Here is a 20,328-nt window from a genome sequence, read left to right on the forward strand (position 1 = left end):
GACTGGAAAACGCCTTCCCTAGATAATTCTCTCAACACTTGCTTCCAAATCATCTTAATGACTTTCTCAACTGTGATATACTGAACAGGAAAGTGAGCATAAGGGTGTCCAGATCTGCTGGATACCACGATCACTAACATGGCAGCTTAGGTACAACCTGGCCGGTGTAGCACTTAGTCAAGGGAACAATTAATATAGGTTGATCAAAATACCACAGGTTTCTGTTCTGAAGTGTCTTAATTTTAATAACTTTTTGAAAGTTAAACCATTGCATTATATAGGGTTGATTAAAATGAAAAGAATCTGATGATGAAATGGGTAGAGAAAGAGGGACAAGAAGGGAGGATGGGAAACCCAGTGAGAAGAGTAATTCGTATTTTGCAGGAATCACATGTGGCCAGAAAAGACTGACATAACACTGAAGTGGACCACCACAGAGGCACCTGTGCTGAGTAGAGGGTAAGCAGGATGGGAAAGGTCCAGAATTGATATTTAGCATGTCAAGCCAAAGGCATTCTCTATTGAAAGCACACGGGAATGATCTGCACATAAAAACCTATTCTTGTAGCTGCATGTGGAAACTGGAAAACCAGCCATGCCAGGCCCCTGTTAGAAGACAGCAATGAGCTGACACTGAGTTTCAGCCATCTCTTAGATACCTAGCTGTCTGCTCTAACCTTCCTCATATACCAAATTTGGACATTTCATTCAGTTCTACTGCATGGCTACAACATGCAGAGCCCAGAGACAAAGCCAGGGTAGATAGGAGTAAATGACAGGCAGGCAATTGTTTGAGCAATGAGAACAGTAAAGGAAGGAGTGGAAGAAAATAACTAGGAGTAAAGTTAGACTCAATATTTTTGTCCAGGGGAAGTTTCAGCAAACATCAAAACCCTCAGAGAACAGATTGAAGGGCAGCATAGACTTAGCTCGGTGTTAATTACAGCATGGGAAGAACAGCCACACAAGTTTATTTCTGAATGTTCTATACTGACACTCACTCCAAGCTCGTCTAATTATCAACAAAACCTGAACATGGTCTTCTGGAAAGGCACACTGAGTGAGGGCTCGAGTGTCTGTATAAGCGTGTAGGTAGCTTGCTTCTTGGCACAAAGGGGTCACTCAGAGCCCAACACAAGTAAAGGACTAAAGCTCAGGGCAGCATTCACTGGGAGGCACCGGACACAAGCTGGTCTGATGCTTTGTTTATTCTTTGGAAAAACATCCTGTAGAAAATTCCCATTAAGGGTATCCCCTTGGTTTCACTCCCCCAGGTGCCACACTTTAAATGGCTATGCCTCAGGCCAGTGTGCAGGTGCATCAGTCTCAAACACAGAACAACCACTGGGGTTGGGGACTTGGGGGCAGGCTCAGGGGTTGGGAGCACTCTGCTCCCAGCTCTACAACTCTCATTCTTGTTCTTTTCATTACAGGCCATAGCATACTTAGTCTTTGTGGAAGAAAAATGAATCATTTAGGTGTATATGTTCTGAATGCAGTGATATAAAAATTAAACACACATGCAGACAAGAATAGGAAAGCATCCACAGGGAAGAACAGAAAATGTTAGCACAGAGTCTCTGTAGATGTGCATTTTAAATATCTTTCTTATGCCTTTTACTACAATGCTCAAATTTGAGAAAACAAATTAAACATTGTTTCTGTATGCCACCTCCCAAACTCTGATATCAGCTATTAAAAATATCAATAAAAGTAATTGTTCATATGATCAAAATACTTTGTATGACATTCTCAAAAAGCAATAAAAATATTATTAAATCAAACAAACAAAAACCATGGTGGGTGGGGCTGAAGAAATGGCTTAGCAGTTAGCAGCACTTGCTGCTGGTCCAGGGGACACAGGTTCAGTTCCCAGCATCCATCAGGCTCACAACTTCCTCTAACTCCAGCTCCAGAAGAACTGAAACCCTCTTCTGGACTCCACAGATATTTCATGTGTATTGAAAGGTAAAGGACAGGCCCAGGACATCGGATGACCAAGCTCTCAGCACAAAGGAGATTTATTTGCCCCAGAGGGACAAAGGGCAGGAAATAAAAGACAAGGACAGGAGATAGAGGATGAGGGAGATAAAGGATGAGGGAAGGGAATATGGGAGAGGGGTCAGGGGTATTCCCAGAGGACAAAGGACTGCCTCTGGACAAGGAGACAGATGTGGCCCATAGGAAAATGTCAGTTTATAAAAGTAAAGGGGGAACCCCATGTTAGGACGAAGTGATTAATTTTAATTGTGCATGTTAATTAGGTGTGCCAATGGGAGCTTTTGATTGCTGAACTTCAATACTTTGATAGCTGGACCTTGGTAGTCAGCCTCAGGAGGAAGAAGTGGCCAAATAAGGGAACAGACCTTGGTTTTAAAAATCTCAGGGTTTTTAGCAAGGCAGAGGGAATGGGGGAGAAAAGCAAAGCTTGCCAAACTTGTTTGTGAGCTGGTTAGAGTCCCTTTGTATATACTGCACACACAGAGATACACACAAACACACACTCTCTCTCTCACACGCACATTCAGACATACAGATAAATAGATATATAAATCCCTTAAAAAAATGAAAATATATGTCCATATGCACACACCATGTTCATATATATATATATATAAAATAAAAATACAAATAAAATCTTTTAAATCAGCCTACTTCAAAATTTAAGGTTGGAAGAACTTTACTGTGCTAATGAAAGTAAGTTTTTATTACAATTTAAAAAAACCCTTTTTTTTGGAAAATAGGAACACAAGTCACAGTTATTTATGGAAAAAAGCATGTCAAATTTTTTGTTTTTAATTTTTTTTTATTTTTTTTGTCAAATTTTAAAATATAACAATGTAGCATTTTTCCTTGATATATTTCTAATAAAGTATCTTTAAATTATCCATAAAATAAAAAGTAGGCATTCATGTGGCCCATCAATCAATTAGGTTTTCTAATTGATGACATATAAGAAAGACACTTGCTGTCATTTTGACTTTCAATATTGTCATATCACAAAAAAACTACAAGAAAAGGGAGTTAAAAAAAAAACCAAACAAACATTTCTGCCAGGCAGTGGTAGCACATGCCTGTAATCCCAGCACTCAGAAAGGCAAAAGCAGGTGGATCTCAATGAGTTCGAGACCAGCCTGGTCTACAGAGTGGGTTCCAGGACAGCCAAGGCTAAACAGAGAAATTCTGACTTGAAAAACAAAAACAAAACAAAATAAACAAACAAAAAACCAAACCCAACCATCCATTTCTGAGAAGTAATCCATAGAAGACAATTCAAAGGCCAACGGATCAAGTATAGAATAGCACCTCTCCATATTGTCTCCCTCTCTGCCCTGTTTTCTTTTTCTTCACGGGACTTATCCTATTACAATCACTGTACCATCAAACAGGGTACCGTTGATGGTATGTGTTTACCTGCTTACTATCTATCGCCTCGAGCAGAATGCAAGCTAAACTGAGTACATATGTTTACTTGTCTGGTTAACTGTTATATCCCATACCAAAGGGAGTAGCTGAAGAAGGAAGAAAGAAAGGGTTGGGGAGCAAGCTATAATGCAAACTAATGAAAATAATTAAAATACTAAAACATATATTAGTATATGTGGTAATGCAGGCCTTCAATGCCATCACTGGGAAACTGGGCAGACAGATCTCTATGAGTTTGAGTCCAACCTGGTCTACTAAGCAAGTTCCAGGCAGCCAAGGTTACACAGTGAGACCCTGTCTCAAAACAAAAACAAAACAAAACAAAAAAAAAAAACAAATGAAAAAGCAGAAGGAAATACATTAAAACATTTGCAATGCTTTTTTTTAGACCAAAATTATTGATATCTTTTATCCCTCTCTCTTCTTGTTTATGCATTTTCCACACTTTCTACAAAGATCTTGGTTTATTATTATTATTATTACTACTACTATTATTATTTTGGTTTTTCAAGACAGTTTTTCTGTGTAGCCCTGGCTGTTTTGGACTCACTTTGTAGACCAGGCTGGCCTTAAACTCAGAGATTCACCTGCTTCTGCCTCCTGAGTTCTGGGATTAAAGGTGTGCACCACCGCCATCCGGCTGATCTTAGTGTTTTAAGCTAGAAATGATAATAGTAAACCCCATCATGTGTGGTGACACCCGCCTGTCATCCCAGTGCCTCTGGAGTCTGAGGCAGGATAATTACAAGTCTGAGACAACTGAGATTCTGTTTCAAAATAACAACTTTTAAAGGGGCTGAGGGTGTAGCTCACTGGTACAAAGCTTGCCCATCATGTGCAGGATCCTGCATTCCAACCTCAACACAAAACAAACAAAAAATGCAACACTGTAAATCTTCACAACAGCAAAGAACAGGCCATGCACAGAGAGCCTTAAACTCCAGGAAAAGAGTGCTTATACAGTTATGACAAACTGTGGTCTTGTTTTATTTACTTATGTGATCTGTCTTCTGGTGCTAGGATAAAACCCAGGGTCTTGCATGTGCTAACAACAACTGTACTGCTCTCCCAAAACCAACAGGCTGCCATAGTTTTAAGCAAAGCATCAGAGCACCACAGTATTACTGAAGGTAAGGGATGATGAAACAGTAGGGACTGCCTGGGGACAGATGGGTCTGGGAAGGGGTCTTGTGCTAGCTTAGGTTCAAAAGGATGAACAGAAACCACTAGACCAAGAGAGAGGAAAGCAAAAAGCCAGTATGAAGGACACCAAAAAAGACTGAGTCCTGGCGATCAGTTTAGCAGGGCCAGGGGATCCAGAATTTTGCTTAATTAGGAAAACAGCATATAATTAGGTGAAAGTGTCTCCTGCTCGAATATTAGACAGGTCTGGCATACAGGTGTCCACTCTAAGTTTCCTAGCTGAAAAACTGCCTCACATATTTGTGTTAATATTGTGAGATTTAGATGAAAATGATGACTTCTGTCAGAATCTAAGAGAAGACAACTAGATAAAATAAAAATTCTTTTCCAAAACTGGACTGACCCCTGGCTTGAGAAGTGTCCCAGAGGCATCTTTACAGTCCGTCTGTACTAAGCCCTTGACAGCTCTTCTGTGTCATTCAGTAGGTCACCATAGACTATTAACTATCACATACAATACGTTACCTCTCTTCACACAGGGAACACTAGCAGGCTTTCTCACTTGGCCTGACAGACACTGTTGTTTTATAGTAACATGATCAATCAAGTGGAGCTGCATTTCTGGACTATCACTGTGTCCATGTGTTTTCAGACAGACACAAGCAGAGTAAATGTTAAATCCTTAGAAGGGCTGGAGAGACTCAGCAGCTGAGAGCACTTGCCGCTCCTGCAAAGTACCTGGGTTCAGTTCCCAACAACCACATGGGTGGCTCACAACAGTCCCCAGCACCAGTTGCAGGGAACCTGATGCCTCCTTCTGACCCTCATGAGCCCTGCACACATTGGTACACAGACATACATGCAGGCAAAACACCCATACACAGAAAATAAACAATCTTTTAAAAGTTATTTAAAACAAACCTTTAGTTGAGTTTCATGGAAAAAAAAACTTTAAAAACCTTTTTGGCATCAGAAGGGAAAGGGTGTAGTTAGTCCCAAATCCTTTAGCAGTAGCACTAACACCCCACTCATTTTCAGAGTCACTAAACAGGCAGCTAGCTAGTCACACTTCTAAGACAAGACAAGAAAAGCCTGCTCTGATGCATGCGTATCAAGAGGAGGATCACCTATCTATTCACAGAAAAGAGCTAATAAAACAAAACTTAAAAAAAAAAAATCTAAGACTAGCCAACGAGTGTCTCTGAAAACATATAAGGAGTGAAGGAGGAAAGCCACTGCTTTCATGGCCTCACATACCTGGCATCAAGGAACCTTGATCTTAAAATCATAACTGCTTCACATGTGCTTTGCTTGAGCTGCATCTGAATGGAACTAAATTTCCGATGGATGATGCCCACCATCCTCTCAATCTCTTTCGGGGAAATGGGACGTGTTCTACTCTGTTCTCGGAGAAGGTTCATCACATGTGTTGTGAATTCATTACATGCCTGTAACAGGGGGAAAAAAATCACTCCTTAGAAAGCTGAAACTTTGCATTATCACACCCAGACATTCACCCATCTAAATTTCCATCTCACTAGCAATGGCCAGCAGCACTATGCAGTGATTAGAAAACATGTAAACTAAGATGCTGAGGAGATAGTGGTGGTATGGTTAAAACAGCATGAATTCTGAAACAGAATAGCCAGACATGCAAAGGACCAGACCCTGACTCCCCTTCCCATCTGGCCCTGCTCCACTCACAGATGTTTCCCACTAGAACACACTGGTGGCTAGCTCCTATCAGGTGCACGCTCATGACTAATGCTAAATACATTCTATTTTCTCCAGGGTATGGTACTTACTCAACTAATGTGTACTGCAGGATCATGAAGTTAAAACCCTCCAGAGATGCCAGGGACACAGAAATGAGCAAAGCTGGCCTTCAGAGATGAGACAGAATATGAATTATCATATAAACCAGTGTAAAGGCCAATGGGAAGATGGTAATAAGTGTTCTGCTAATTCCAAAGAAGGAATGGTGCCATTCAGAAGCTTTGCGTGGAAGTGATGCTTGTGTTCTAAGAATTTTTGCAGATAAAGATAGAGGCCAGGAGAACACAGGCATAACACCTGAACAATGCAATATGCATTGAGTTCAGAGAGTGATGGTAGAGAACAGTAGGAGAAAGGACAGATTCCTGTTTTGTTTTGCTTGGTACTGGGGATGGTAAATCCACCAGCCCAGGGATTCAGGTCTGAGTAAACACACAAGCCTGTACAGCAAGCATTCTAATATCAGCTCAGTTATCCACAGTGCATAAATGCCACCCTGGTAAAGCATCTCATTTCTCAGGGGAGTGGCAGAGGAGACCAAGAATCCAAACTGGGTATGAAACATTTTAGCTAGTAATCCTCAGACACCATCTCCTTCAGTTCCCCTCCACTGCAGTACTTCTCGGTGAATAAACAGCAGTATCTATTCTGAAAAAAGAGTATCTGGCATCTTAAGGCCGTAGGGGAACACGTTCTCAAGCTGTGAGTGTTCCCCTCCCTCAACATCGCTTGTTACAGCAATGGTTTTCCTAACTGCTCGCTGAAGAGCTTGACACTTATTTACATTCTCTAAGAGGGATAACAGTAAGTGTTGAATAAATGTTGCTCACCATTCATTATTTTCAAAATGTTTTAGATTGTGAGAACTTGTTCTTTGTGAGTAGTGGCCATGGTATAGGGTTCCTCAGAGTGAACCTGTACAGTACACATTGCAGACATCCAATAAACACCTACACATTGGTAGGCTTTGTACCACAACTCAAGAGTGAGAGTAAGGCTGGTTAACAACCATAAACCCAGTACCCTGCACCATATGCAAAGGCGGCTGCACTGCCACCCTGGGAGAGGGTTAAGAAGCTCCCGAAACTGTGTGTGTTTGTGTTCTGAGGGGAGCACTCTGTGAGTCTGGTGTTTCCTTTTTAGAGTTAATGATAGTCTATATAAGTTTTAAAGCGCCAGTTAATTACTGTCCTAACATTCAGTAATTCCTAATATGCAATAAACTATTAAAAATACTGTAATTAAAAGCAGTCCTTAAGCTGGTCGTGGTAGTGCATGCTTTTAATCTCAGCACTCTGAGGAAGCAGAGGCAGCTAGATCTCTATGAGTTTGAGGTAGCCTAGACTACTAGGAAATTCCAGGCCAGCCTATGCTACAAAGTGAGACAATGCCTCAAAAAGAAAACAAAAACATAAGTTTTTTTTTTTTTTATCTCTAAGGAAACTAAACTTTTAAAAAGTAAATTTAAGACTTCCCGCTACATTATTAATCTGGATTTACACCAAGCTGAAAGCAAGTGGCCACATAGCCAAGAAAGACATGTACATATTTTCTCTTGTATTTTCCCTAAGGGGATGCTTAGAACATTTCCAAATTGTACAATATGACGACCTCAGCCTCTAGCTTTCTCATAAGTAAAATTAAAAATGTCGAACTATTTCTCACAGACTGAGCAAATTCTATAGCTCCATAGAATGTTAACAGATGGTCCAAAGGTACAGTATGGTTGGAAAGTGGTGCGCTCGCTGAAGCTGCGGAATGTATTTTTGCAGGGCTCCTGGGTGTTTCTATGCCAACATATGTGCACATTAAATCCCCCAAGGACAGTCTTTCTAACTTTACTCATAATTGGCCACAAGACTTTGTATCTCCGGAGTAGTGCTTCCCAAAAACACATACAGTGAGACACAGAAGTTTTTGTATTCTCTATGAGCCAACATTTAAAAAACTGGGTAAAATTAATTTTAATGACATGTCTTATTTAAACATATGTGAATAACATTTCAATACATAACCAATGCTTTAAGACTGCCATTGAGGTGTTTCATACCCTTTTCTGTACTCTTTCAAACCCAGTGTGCATTTACATCTCAATTCAGATTAGCCCTTCTTAACGTACTTCACTATACCCGTGGCTAACGGCTCCTGGCCGTTGCACGGGTTACCCACGCTGTAGCAGAACATTTTGTGAACCAATAGGCCTGGTACCCTCGACCCACCAGACAGTTATCATGCCCACACTGTCACATAAGCACATAGGCCTGCACATTTAAGAACATTCTTGGTGAAGATTACAGATCTTATTACATCTTGTCGTCCATCTTATTACATCTCAGCCCTCCAACAGGTCTTTAATGTTTTATTTGATACAGAAGAAGTACACAGAAGCACATCTGCATATCAAAGGGTGACTGACTCAAGAAAATTTAGAGTTAATGGTTAAATTCAGAGTTTAGTCACTTTCCCCCAGAATGCTACTTTTGTATAAAAAAAGAAAAGATAAATTATTCTTATTTGGAGTCAGATATTTGGCATATTTTTCTCAAAAATGAATCAAGTGAGTAGTTCATTACATAGAGCTAAAAAGCTCGTAGAATTTGTACCAATGGTAAAATTCTAATTTTCAAATGAGAATTTAGATTTCCGAAGACTCGTGGCCCTGGAGACTTTCTGATGTTCAGTGTTGACATTGGGGGGTCTACTTTCATAGTGTATAATACTGACATGTATTACCACACACACGATATCCCAATCCAGTGAGCTAATACTTTCAAACTAATCAATGCACTACACTACAAAAGCATGCAGAGGGAGAAAATCCACTCAAACTACAAATTAGACTAATGGCTGTCCAAGGAGCAGAGCGGAACATGCTCATTCATACAGTCTTAGACTACCACCTGTCATGTTCGGTATATAAAAGAGGTTATCCACAACTTTCTGAAAAGGACATTGATATCTAGCTATCGCTCCTCTTTTCTGGTGTACGAGCCCAGAAATCCCTTATAAACTTCAACTATATGACAACAGAAAGATTTTGGAAGTGACTGTAAGGATAAAGCTCATTTCCATCATGCCTAAGATTAGTGTCTACAAAATGCTGCAAGATGTTCTTCTTCTTGCTGTTGGTTTGTATTTTCTTTTTTCTTTCTTTCTTTTTCCTTTTCTTTTTTTAAAGGCAGGGTCTCACTGTCACCTGGCTTGCCTGAAACTTTTTAAACCAGGAAGACCTCCAACACACAGAGACCCACATGCTTCTTGCTTCCAAATATTGGATTAAAATATTTAATTTAAACCACAACTAGCTGAAGGTTTTTTTTAAGCTTAAAGTTAGTAACCTGTAACAGTTTTACTATATTTTAAAAATGATTAACAAGTACTTTTGAGTTTTTCTAGCTTTAATTTCTATTATGATAAATATTGATAGCTAGATTCTACCAAGCAAAGGCTCCCAGGGAATGGAAGTCTTCAAAAGTTTTAAGAGTCTAAGTCCTGCAAATGCAAACGGAGAGAACTGTTCAGCTGGAATAGAAAGGTAGTTCAAATGTTTTCACTGTACTCTGGAAATTCCTGCAAACCTACTTAGACATTATGGTTACATACACCTACAGCAGGGCATATTTCATTGTAAGTCATTGAAGACATAATGAGAATGATTCTTGAGATATTGGCTGTCTTTGTTTTTGTCTGATTTTTTTTTTACCCTCTCCAGGATGGATATTTTCTCTGTGGTTCCTAATAGGCATCCAGAGGCTCACAAGAGAAAAATAAAAAGGTTAAAAGAAACAAAAAAGATTTTGCATTTAAAAACTCATAATTTTCTAAAACATTTGCTGAATGTCTTACAACTTATTAAACAAAGCCGACTATGAATGAAAATGCTGATGAGCAATTTGGCATTAGCCCAGCACTCACAGAACTCAGAGCTTTTCTTTAAGCCAGTAGTTCATACATGATTAATTAGAACATCTCATTTATGTGGTGTGCACTTTAGCTCATTACTCTAAGTAAAATTCGTTAAGTATTTACATTTAGATAATTAAAATCTGGGTACACCCTTAAGAAAGATGCATACACTTTAGACAAAGTGATATTTTTTCACTACACCACTGAAAGTAAATTACAGCCTCATTTTCATCATCATCCGTACTGGTTTCAGAGGAAAGCACAGCAGTACCTCATCATCTACTCTTTAAAAAGGTGTACCTTCATCAAAAACATGACAGAGTGGATGCTCAAGTGGATACAGCACTGTTTGCAAAGTCCACCCAGACAGAGGCTGGCCCTGATTCCATTCACACTGCAGGACATCCATATTCCTCCCTGTACTCAAGACTACATCACTAATAACGACACTTATCACCGTCTTACTGTTTTTCCAAGTGGAATTATCAGTATAAAACTTGCTAGTAAATGTTCATAATGTAAATGCAAATTTACATTACATAACTGGAATACTTAGGAAAAGAAGTTTTGATTTCTTGAACTTTCTGATAAGAATATTGGCAGAAGCTCCCTTTTCTTTCAATCCAGCTACTAAAACTTAGGACGAATTTCTGTGTTTTAAAACATACACTAGTTGGGCATGGTGATGCACACCTTTAATCCCAGCACTCAGGAGGCAGAGGCAGAGGCAGAGGCAGAGGCAGAGGCAGAGGCAGGTGGATTTCTGTGAGCTCCAGGCCAGCCAGGGCTACACAGAGAAACTGTTTCAAAACCAAAACAATCAAACAAACAAACAAACAAACCCACTATATTGATACAGTTTATATAAATCATGAAAAAATAGCTGATAAAATATTTTAATCAATCCTTATTCTAAGTCTTTTTCCTTGCTATTTACTCCTTTCTCTTTACAAAACAGAAACCAATTGATAATACAGGATTTAAAATATTTAGACTCTAGATAATGTACTGGTGCTATTTTTTTTTTTTTTGGCTAGTAAAACTCTCTCCTTGACATCCAAATATATTTAATTTATATGCAAAACTAAAGTTTTCAGGAGTTTTTAAAAAAATTGTGATAGTGCTTTTTACAGTTGAAAATCACTGTTCTATTCTTTTCAATTCACAAAATTCAATGTAAAACTGTAAAATCAAACAAAGGACAAGCACAATTTTTAAAGAAAGCTTTTAAACAGTTCAGTAATCAATTCTAAAAACAGAATCAGCCTTTGCAACAATCTAGATGATTAGCAACAGTTCATATAACCCCCATTCTAAAATCTACTTTTATGGAAAGAATAACTTTCTCTTAAAGGTAGATGCCCAGGCAGGTATGATGTGCATGCCTATAGTCCCAACTACTTTCAAGATTGAAGCTGAAGAATCACTGAACCCTGGGAGTTGAGCCCAGCCTCAGCAACATAGTGAGAGCCCATTTTAAACAGTAGCTGCCCCTAAAATTTGACTTCAGTTATTCAGCTTCAAGATGCTTTGATAACCTCATATGACCTTACTTTAATGTAAGAGATTTTCATATTCATTGAATGCTTTTTGTAGATTTAATATCTACAAATTCTTATTTGAGGATAAATTTAACACTAAAAGATCTGTATAAGCCAACTGGAATGAGATCAATATACAGCCAACCAACAAGTAACTTAGAGAAAAAGAGAGGGAATATGCAAATATTCCTTCCAAGCATGAAAGCTAGTGGGTAACAGGCTGTACATGCCTGTAATCCCAGCTGCTCAGAAGGCTAAAGCAAGAGGATCACAAGTTAAAGGCCAGCCTGGCTAACTCTATGAGACTCTGTCTTGATACAAAACCAATGGGGCTGGAGTAGAACTCAGCACACCTGAGATCTTAAAGTAAGACACTTCCCATGAAGCAATAGGTGAAAAGAGCTTTGAAAGGGAGACTGAGATACAAAATTTATATTAGTGTCCTTTGTTACCTACTTAAGTATTAGGAAAGGCAAAATGGAATGAGGCATTTGTGGTAACAAGGCAACACATCAGCACCTTTTTTTTTCCACTACCACAAATTGAACCTAGGACCACATACATGCTGAAGGGTTCACTGAACTGCAGTCCCCAGTAGTAACATCAGCATTTTTAACCTGATAAAATAAAATTCCTTTATAAGAAAAGGTGATTTTTTGCCAGCAAATTTAAATATGTAATATAGGGATACTCCAAAACCACAAACATGGCCTTTACTGTGGCTTAAATTCTTCCACTCTCCATTTCCCAGGAGTCCCCAGAAACTTAAAACATCAAGTTCTTTGTAGTCATTTGTTATTACCAAACAGTACTCAGATTTGAAAACATTAGAGTTTGGTCTGGTTCTAGGGCTTTAGTGGATTTGGTATGAATTCAAAGAGCAGGTTTCCAGATGCTTAAGAAGGGTTGGGAACCTTACAATACTTTTGCCTTCAGCAAAAATGTATTTCAATATAATTATAGTAGATAGCTTTCAATGTGTCATCTCTATTATAGCAGCTGTAAATTACAGCATGAATTGCCTGTATACAAGCATTTCTTCTGCTACACGCAGAGTGGGAGAGCTGCACCGAGCATGATATATCTTTTCCTCTTCAACTGAGGACAAACACCGAGGTCAAATCTCATTTACAAAAAACAGTGTGTCCATTCCCTTTTGGTACCAAGTACAGTAACCAAGAAAGCACAGCTCATCTGAGAGCTTCAGTTCTTTAAATTAAAAAAAAAAAAAAAAAGATTCCTTAGCACCCATGGCTTAAGTTCATTCGAATTCATCTAGTCTAACAGCTGGGCCTCTAGTCATAGGAACATACTTGAAAAATACAGTAAAGGCATTTTCCAAGAATTGTAGCTAATCAAGAAAATGGAGGCTTGTCTCTCAACTAGAAGAAAGCAATAAATTCAAGATGAAGTATTATAAGGTGTTTGCTGCAAGCCTTGGGAAACTATTATATTCAAGCTAGGTGTCAGATCAACAAGACCAAAATACAATGATATTGTTTGCTGTTGGGTGATGGTAATATTAAAAACCCTCACTATAACACATATTCAGTGCTTAATATTTCAAAAACATTTATATGTAAAGTTGGATAATTATCCTAAGAATCATTAGATCTCAGAATCTATAAAATAAAGATGTATCATCAAAGAACATTTTCTGGAGGGGGAAGAATAGAATTCTAAAGATAATCCATTTCTAATACATAACGCGGAGCCTTGCAGCTTAGATGTGATTTTGCTCCTGCTGCAGCTCTAGCCTGCTCATCTGTAAGTGTGGCTTGTAACTTGTAAGGTTTTTTAATTTACTGCAGTGGTGATGTTTGTTAATTTTATGGCAATCTAAATCTGAGCAGGCTTCAGACACATTCTCATTGCAGCTTCATTGCAAACCACGGCAGAGTAAATACCGCTTAAGATTCTGGTGCGGTTTATTTGAGACTCACAGAATCTTCCAACAAAGCCTCCGCCTCGATGCACATGGTCTTCCTAGTTCCTGATAAACGTTCTGTCATTCAGCATTCCCATGATCACTTTTAAGAAGAAAATGTAATTCTGGGAAAGTTTTTAAGATACTTGTCATCTGTTTCTCTTTCTACTTCAAATACAAACCAACATGGGCCAATCTGAGGATGCCTGAGTATGATGGCCTGCATTATTTTTCAGTTCTTTGTGTAGAACAATAAAACTCAATAAACAGGATGGCCTATGATCTGAAACTGATCTGACTCCTGATTCTGACACTGGTGTGTAACACTGGACAATCATTTCATCTAGAAAATGAAAATACAATACTATTTTAGAAATGCTACTCTTTCTCCTCACTTAACTCTATTTAGCCATTCAAGTAACTAAAGTAGCTTGTTCTTGTGTCTAAATGGAAGAAAATCTCTTCCTGTAAAACAGCACTGGCAGAAACATAGCTCTAAAGCTGTCCAAAGACAACTCAAGAGGTTAAACACCACTACTTCATCTGAAAACAGCTGAGAACCTACAGGGCAAAGTGTGTAAACTACAATTCTGCTAAATCTATGAACACTTCATCATAATCCGTCTGTCCACAGTGCTATACAGATTCCACACATCTACACATGTCCTTCTGAACATGCTGAAAATGAAGAAGGAAATATACATTAAAGTATCTATGAAGCCACTAACTATATCCAGAAACACAATCCATTATAACATTTAAATTTGTTGTTTTTCAATTTTCTATGTAACTCATATATAATCAATTATTTATGTAGAACTTGTGTATAATGTACATTTTTTTTTAAGGCACAGTGAGCTGATCTGATATTAACTGACACTGAAGTTATTGAAGTCTCTTGAAAAAATTCAGGACATTCTAAGACAAGAATGCTGAGTCTTTGCCTACCACTGATGCCAGCTTCACTCAACTTCTAACAGGGCCATCTGGATGAAGTGTGAAGAAAGACTACTGTGATAGGGACAGTCAGGAATGACCAGAACAGTGATGCCATTTGGCCCCAATATAACCGTTTCTATGCAAGGTGACTAGTGGCAGTTGCCTGGTAAATATGTATATATCTATTTAACATAAAGTTATGCAATTAGGAATATACTACAAATTAAAAACATTTTCTACTGTTTATGCTCAGGGCAACCTTTCAACCATGACTTATTTTGTTTATTCTCAATTATTCATGTCAAATCGGAAAGCTCTATTTTTTTCATACACATACACAATAATTTTTCCAAATAAATTTTCTTATCTCAATATTTTCTACCAAAATGTATCCTTGCAAATAACACAGTTTTAAATCCCAGAAAGTCCTGCCCAGAAAATAAAATATTTTATATTAATTTGCACTTCATGTTAACATAAACTACATATTCTACTCTTTCTCAAAACATTCACCTCTGGGATAAAGATCTATCATTTGTTTAATACAATCATTCTTAGAATGTAAGAAAAGGCAGGGGTGGAAGGCCAACAAATACAACTGAAACTGTTCAGAGAACTGTGAAAAATCAGTACTAAAACCAAGAGTGGTTTCTAGAGATTATGAGGGTAGGAGTGAAGGGGGAAAAGGGAAGAGAGAAAGAAAAAGGAAGAGAGAGAGAGGGAGGGAGGGGGAAAGGCAGAGGAAGAGAGAGAAAGAGTCAGAGAGAATGAGCCATAAGGATTGTTAGGGCAGTGGAAATGCTCTCAGGTACTGTAAGCATATGCATCTGTCCATGTGCACAGACTGTGAGATCAAGAGGATTCCATAACAGAATGTGAAGTCCGAGTGCTGTTGTGTCAGTGCTGGTTCATGAGCTGTAGCAAACAGACTTCTCTAGCACGTGGTATTGCTAAGTAAGCCATGCATATGTGTGAGCAGGCAGCATGGAAGACATCTCTGACATAATATTGCTATGAACCTAAAACTGTTCTTAAACTTTTATTTAAGGAAAAGAAAAGTCACCAGAAACATATACCTCACAAAAACACAAACAGTTCCCACTAAAGTATATGGGCATTATGAATAACTGCCAACATATAGTATTTATGGGTGAAATTATATACAAAGGGGAAAGACAGTTGAGACTAGCAGGACACTGATTGCTTATCTAGGCAACAACTCTATGACATCACCTGTATGAAGTGCTGCCATTTACAGTGGTCTAGCTTTGCTGACCAGACTGGGCTTAAACTCCTGCTCAGAAGCCATTGTTTTGCAGCAGCCTTCCCAATAGCTGAGATTAGAAACAGGCCACTGCACCAGCTTATTGTTTTGATCCCCAAATACGGCAATTTTACAGGATTCAACCTAACTTATCTCTTTATTTTTGTATATGTTCAAAAGTTAACATTATACCAAGTGGGTTCCCTGGTAAGAGGAACAGGGGCTGTCTCTGACATGAACTCAGTGGCTAGATCTTTGATCACCTCCCCCTGAGGGGTGTAGCAGCCTTACCAGGCCACAGAGAAAGACAATGCAGCAAGTCCTGAAGAGACCTGATAGGCTAGGGTCAGAGGGAAGGGGAGGAGGACCTCCCCCATCAATGGACTTGGGGTGGGTCGTGGGAGGAGATGAGGGAAGGAGGATAGGATTGGGAAAAGACTAGGGAAGGGGCTACAGCTGGGATACAAAGTGACTACACTGTAAATAAATAAATAAATTTTTAAAGGTTGGCATTATATTGGATCTTCTAAAGATCTTTCAAGTGAGAGTCCATGTTCAGTCAGAAGTACTTAATCTAAGGATTTAAGCTTTAAATTAGTAACCTAAATGTCTTGAAAATTGACTACACATTTTACTATGTTTATATTAAATCAAAGAATCGCTTATTTAGAGTTAAATTGGCAATGTGACTTTCTGTTCTTGGCACACAGTACAAGGACATGGCTTAAACTGAAAGATACCTGAGGCTCAATGAAGTATGGCTATTAAGTTCTCTGAGAATATTTTTATCCTTACTGTTTGTGATTAGGGGTTACAAAGCCTGTTTTGTCCTATCCTAGACAGACCTTCTCCTAGGAGCCTCATTCTCAGATCCTAGAAGCTCCTTCCACATATTTAACATATCCCATAGAATTAATTCCTAGGAGGACTCCAGAACTCAGTTTACAAGATCAAAAAACTCACTGTGCAATGATGTTTTCCTTTTTACAAGCTGTTAAAGCTTATGAACAAAGCCAGTACCTAGGTACAATTCCACAGAGCTCTGCAGGGCGCCAAGGTTAGCAAGAAGGAAGGGCTTGCTGGTGTGGTAGTTAGGAACCATGAATGTGAGGAATGAATGAAACGGAAACAAAGGGATGTGAGGGTTAGCTTTGCCCCCAAAAGCTCACAGCATCTTTATTTCAGGGCTCCCACAACTCCCTTGGTTTTGTACATACATCATCTTTGCTTATTTCATTCTATGTGTTAACACCTACCCCTTATGGCCCTCGGAATTGGTTAGTACCGTCTAGTAGAAGAGTAATAGAGGGTTTGTGTAGGACTGAGAGTGGCGGCTGCTGACCTGTTCATATTTCTCCAGTTCTGTGTGATAGATTTGTCTGATCTGGGTCAATTTGGCTCTGTAATCTGAGTGTTCAATAGAGTTATCTGAAGAACCTCCAGAGGCTGCCGCGGCTGCAGCTGCTGCCGCCGATCCCCCACCTTTCTCAGGACCTGAAACCCCTTCTGCCAAAAGCATATTGTCCAGTCTCATTAGCTGGGGGTCGGGAGGGTCTTCCTCCTGGGCTCCTCTGATGCTGAGACCTTCAAGGAAAGAGAAAGACAGAGAGAAGAAGCGAGAGACAGAGGACAAACAGTGTGAGTATTTTGTTTATTTAAGAAAATGATCAAACAACATCAGTGTACTACAATTCATGCTGAGAGCTTCATTGCTCACATTTAATAAATAAGCTGGACTATGAGAATTGCTTTCAAAACACATTTACATTCATCCTAGGACTCCTAACACACCCCTTCACAATGTAACCCCAACTTGGACTCTTAGAAAGAGGTAAGAATATTCTGATTATCCAAACTTCAGATTTAAATGATTTATACATAAGGTAGGAAGGAGAACCTAAGAAGAAAATAATGCAAAGACATAAACGTGTGCAAAGACATAAACATCAAAGTGTGCTTAAGCTGTCTCTCTGTACAGTCAGAGAAACAGAATTGAAAGTCGTCATAAAATAATTTTAATTTAAAAGCTATTTCAAAAATTGGAAAATAAACAGGGCTAATGGCTTTCTATCATGCAATCTCAAAAACAAAATACATTCAATATGAATTAATTCATATGTTAATTCTATATGAATCAATTCATGTCAATATGATTAACTAGACTTAAATGCATATTAAAAGGGCAATGTTAGGCACATGCCAGCAGACTGCACAAGGACACCAAATACAGTTTTAAATGCATCACGGACACAGCAGTTGAGTGCTAGACACAGTAGCCTCACTCTCATTCTGCTTTAAATCAAGAACCTCCAAGTGATGCCAGTCAGCAACCTCTTCTGAGTACTATAGATCACAGCTGACAATTCATAGGTTTATTCAGGTCACACAGGCTTTCTGCCAACATGTTTTCAACAACACAGAAGACAAAGTTTTAAAATAATTATCACGATATAAAAAGCACTGGAGTCATGACAGCTCAAAATCAGCATTTTCATTAATGTGTAACACAATCTAAACTACCCCAGCCCAATTAAGCTCTGTAAATCTGTTCAGAAGCAGGTTCTCCCACACTAGTTACAAGCTGTGGGGAGGGGGAGTTGGCATCTCACGTGTTTGCGTTTGGAGTCTGCCTCTTGCGTGAGTGCCTGTTGCTTACCCACAGCCGCACACACTCGGTGTCTGGTGTAACTTACATGACAGTAACATCTATAAGCTGCCAGGCACTCAACTGATCGCCGGCTCTGAGATTCCATGTGCAACCTACATGTACCATCAATTCTTTGCCAACAGACTTCCTCCACAGACACCCTGAATTATACTCACAGCATGATAGAGCTCTTGGTTACCTTAGCTCAAATGCACAACTTTGATTTCCTTCCCCCAAACATTTCAAAGCTGTCACTTTCGTTTAAAAGTAATACAACTAAGTCACCATAATTTAAAATTATATCAGTTGCCTGTTTGGGGACAAATAAAATTTGAAAATTATAACATATGAAGGTAATAAATTCATTATAGAAACCAAAATTCAGATAGCTCTTTAAGCTAAAATCTTTAGGAACATGTCATTGCTGATAGCTAGAAAGACAAGCATGTATTTGCTAGTTACTGGGGGACTAGAAAGAACAGCCTCACAGTGTTCTAGAACTGTTCCCAACTGGCTAAGTCGGTGCTTTCAACATAGCATCTTCTCTCTTCTCCTTTCCGAGTCACTAAAATGTTTCAAGCCATAAGACTTTATGACTGGGACCCACTCCTGGCTTATCCCCACTCCATGGACTCATTCTCCAGGCCTTGGCATGTGTGAGCTCACTGGGTGATTCCCTTCTCTTCTAATTCTCTTTAATTTTAACTCAAGTTAGGCTCTTTACATTTCTGTTTTAAGTCAAGTTTTGCTCATTTTTTTTTCAGGGGTATGTGTTTATTTCTCTTGTTTATGCCTAGATAATTGTACTTCTTCTGAAAAGGGAGAAAATTTTCTTTGTTGAAGAAATATATAGCCCAAGCTGGCATGGACTGATCCCCGTCTCTTCCTTCTGAGTCCGGGATTACTTACGGGTATAAGCCACTATATTTGGCTCATACGTATTGTTTTAAATATGTCTTCAAGGTTCTGTAAGGGTTCTAATTTCCCCTTATTTAAACACACTGATTTTTTTTTCTCAGGGCAAGTGGCAAGGTTCTTCAACAATACATAAAATGCCAAAGCCAAAATTATTCCACTTCTCTGAACTCCCTGCACAGTGTGGCAGGCAGGAGTACATGCTCACTGGCTAATACATCAGGAAAGCAGACCCTGAGAGAGAAGAAAAGTCATTGGGAATGCAGAAGGCATAAAGTGACTAGGTACCTGTGGCATTCTAATAACACTTAATACTGCATATGAGCCGCCATCCCTGTGCTACTAAGTGGCCCAGTAGCAGCGGACACAAGAAAAATTATAAGTACGTATTGTAACAGCTATAATACTTTCTTATGATGCCTGCTTTCTAAAACCATAAGTAAATCAACATGTGCTTGCCTCAAGAACAAGAAGAACATTTTAAGGAAATCCTTCTGTATTTACTTTCTAAATTATGTGCATCAAATCCCATGAGAAAAAATTGTTTCCTAACAGAAACATCATATCCTGAAAAGAACATATCTAAAAAGAACTGAGGAGCACTGTGCAATTAGGCAGCACTGAGAAGGCTGTCTATCAATAAATCATTTAAATATATTTTCTCTTTTAAGCAAAGTAATGATTATAGGATGCCTAAGTAATAATACTTGATTTCTAAAGTTATTTTCAGTTTAAATATTTGTATATTTCTTTACCTACGTCACTATTTTATTTCACCCTTCCTACCTCCCCATCATTATTACTAGGCTCTCTAACCTCCTCAGGGCACTCATGGCTTCCAGTC

General features: G+C 38.8%; 1 protein-coding gene across 2 annotated transcripts in view; it reads right to left on the reverse strand.

The window, feature by feature from the left end:
* Nucleotides 1–20,328, reverse strand: part of Pbx3 (PBX homeobox 3) — a 199,729-nt gene that overhangs the window by 34,736 nt on the left and 144,665 nt on the right. For both annotated transcript variants that reach the window (XM_021645730.2, XM_021645729.2), the window contains exons 3-4: nucleotides 17,265–17,506; nucleotides 5,827–6,017 (exon numbers count right to left, since the gene is read on the reverse strand). In XM_021645730.2, the coding sequence (XP_021501405.1) occupies nucleotides 5,827–6,017; nucleotides 17,265–17,506 (433 nt within the window). The remainder of the gene's footprint in view (nucleotides 1–5,826; nucleotides 6,018–17,264; nucleotides 17,507–20,328) is intronic.

The sequence above is a fragment of the Meriones unguiculatus genome, chromosome 8 (assembly GCF_030254825.1).
Source record: "Meriones unguiculatus strain TT.TT164.6M chromosome 8, Bangor_MerUng_6.1, whole genome shotgun sequence".
NCBI lineage: Eukaryota > Metazoa > Chordata > Mammalia > Rodentia > Muridae > Meriones > Meriones unguiculatus.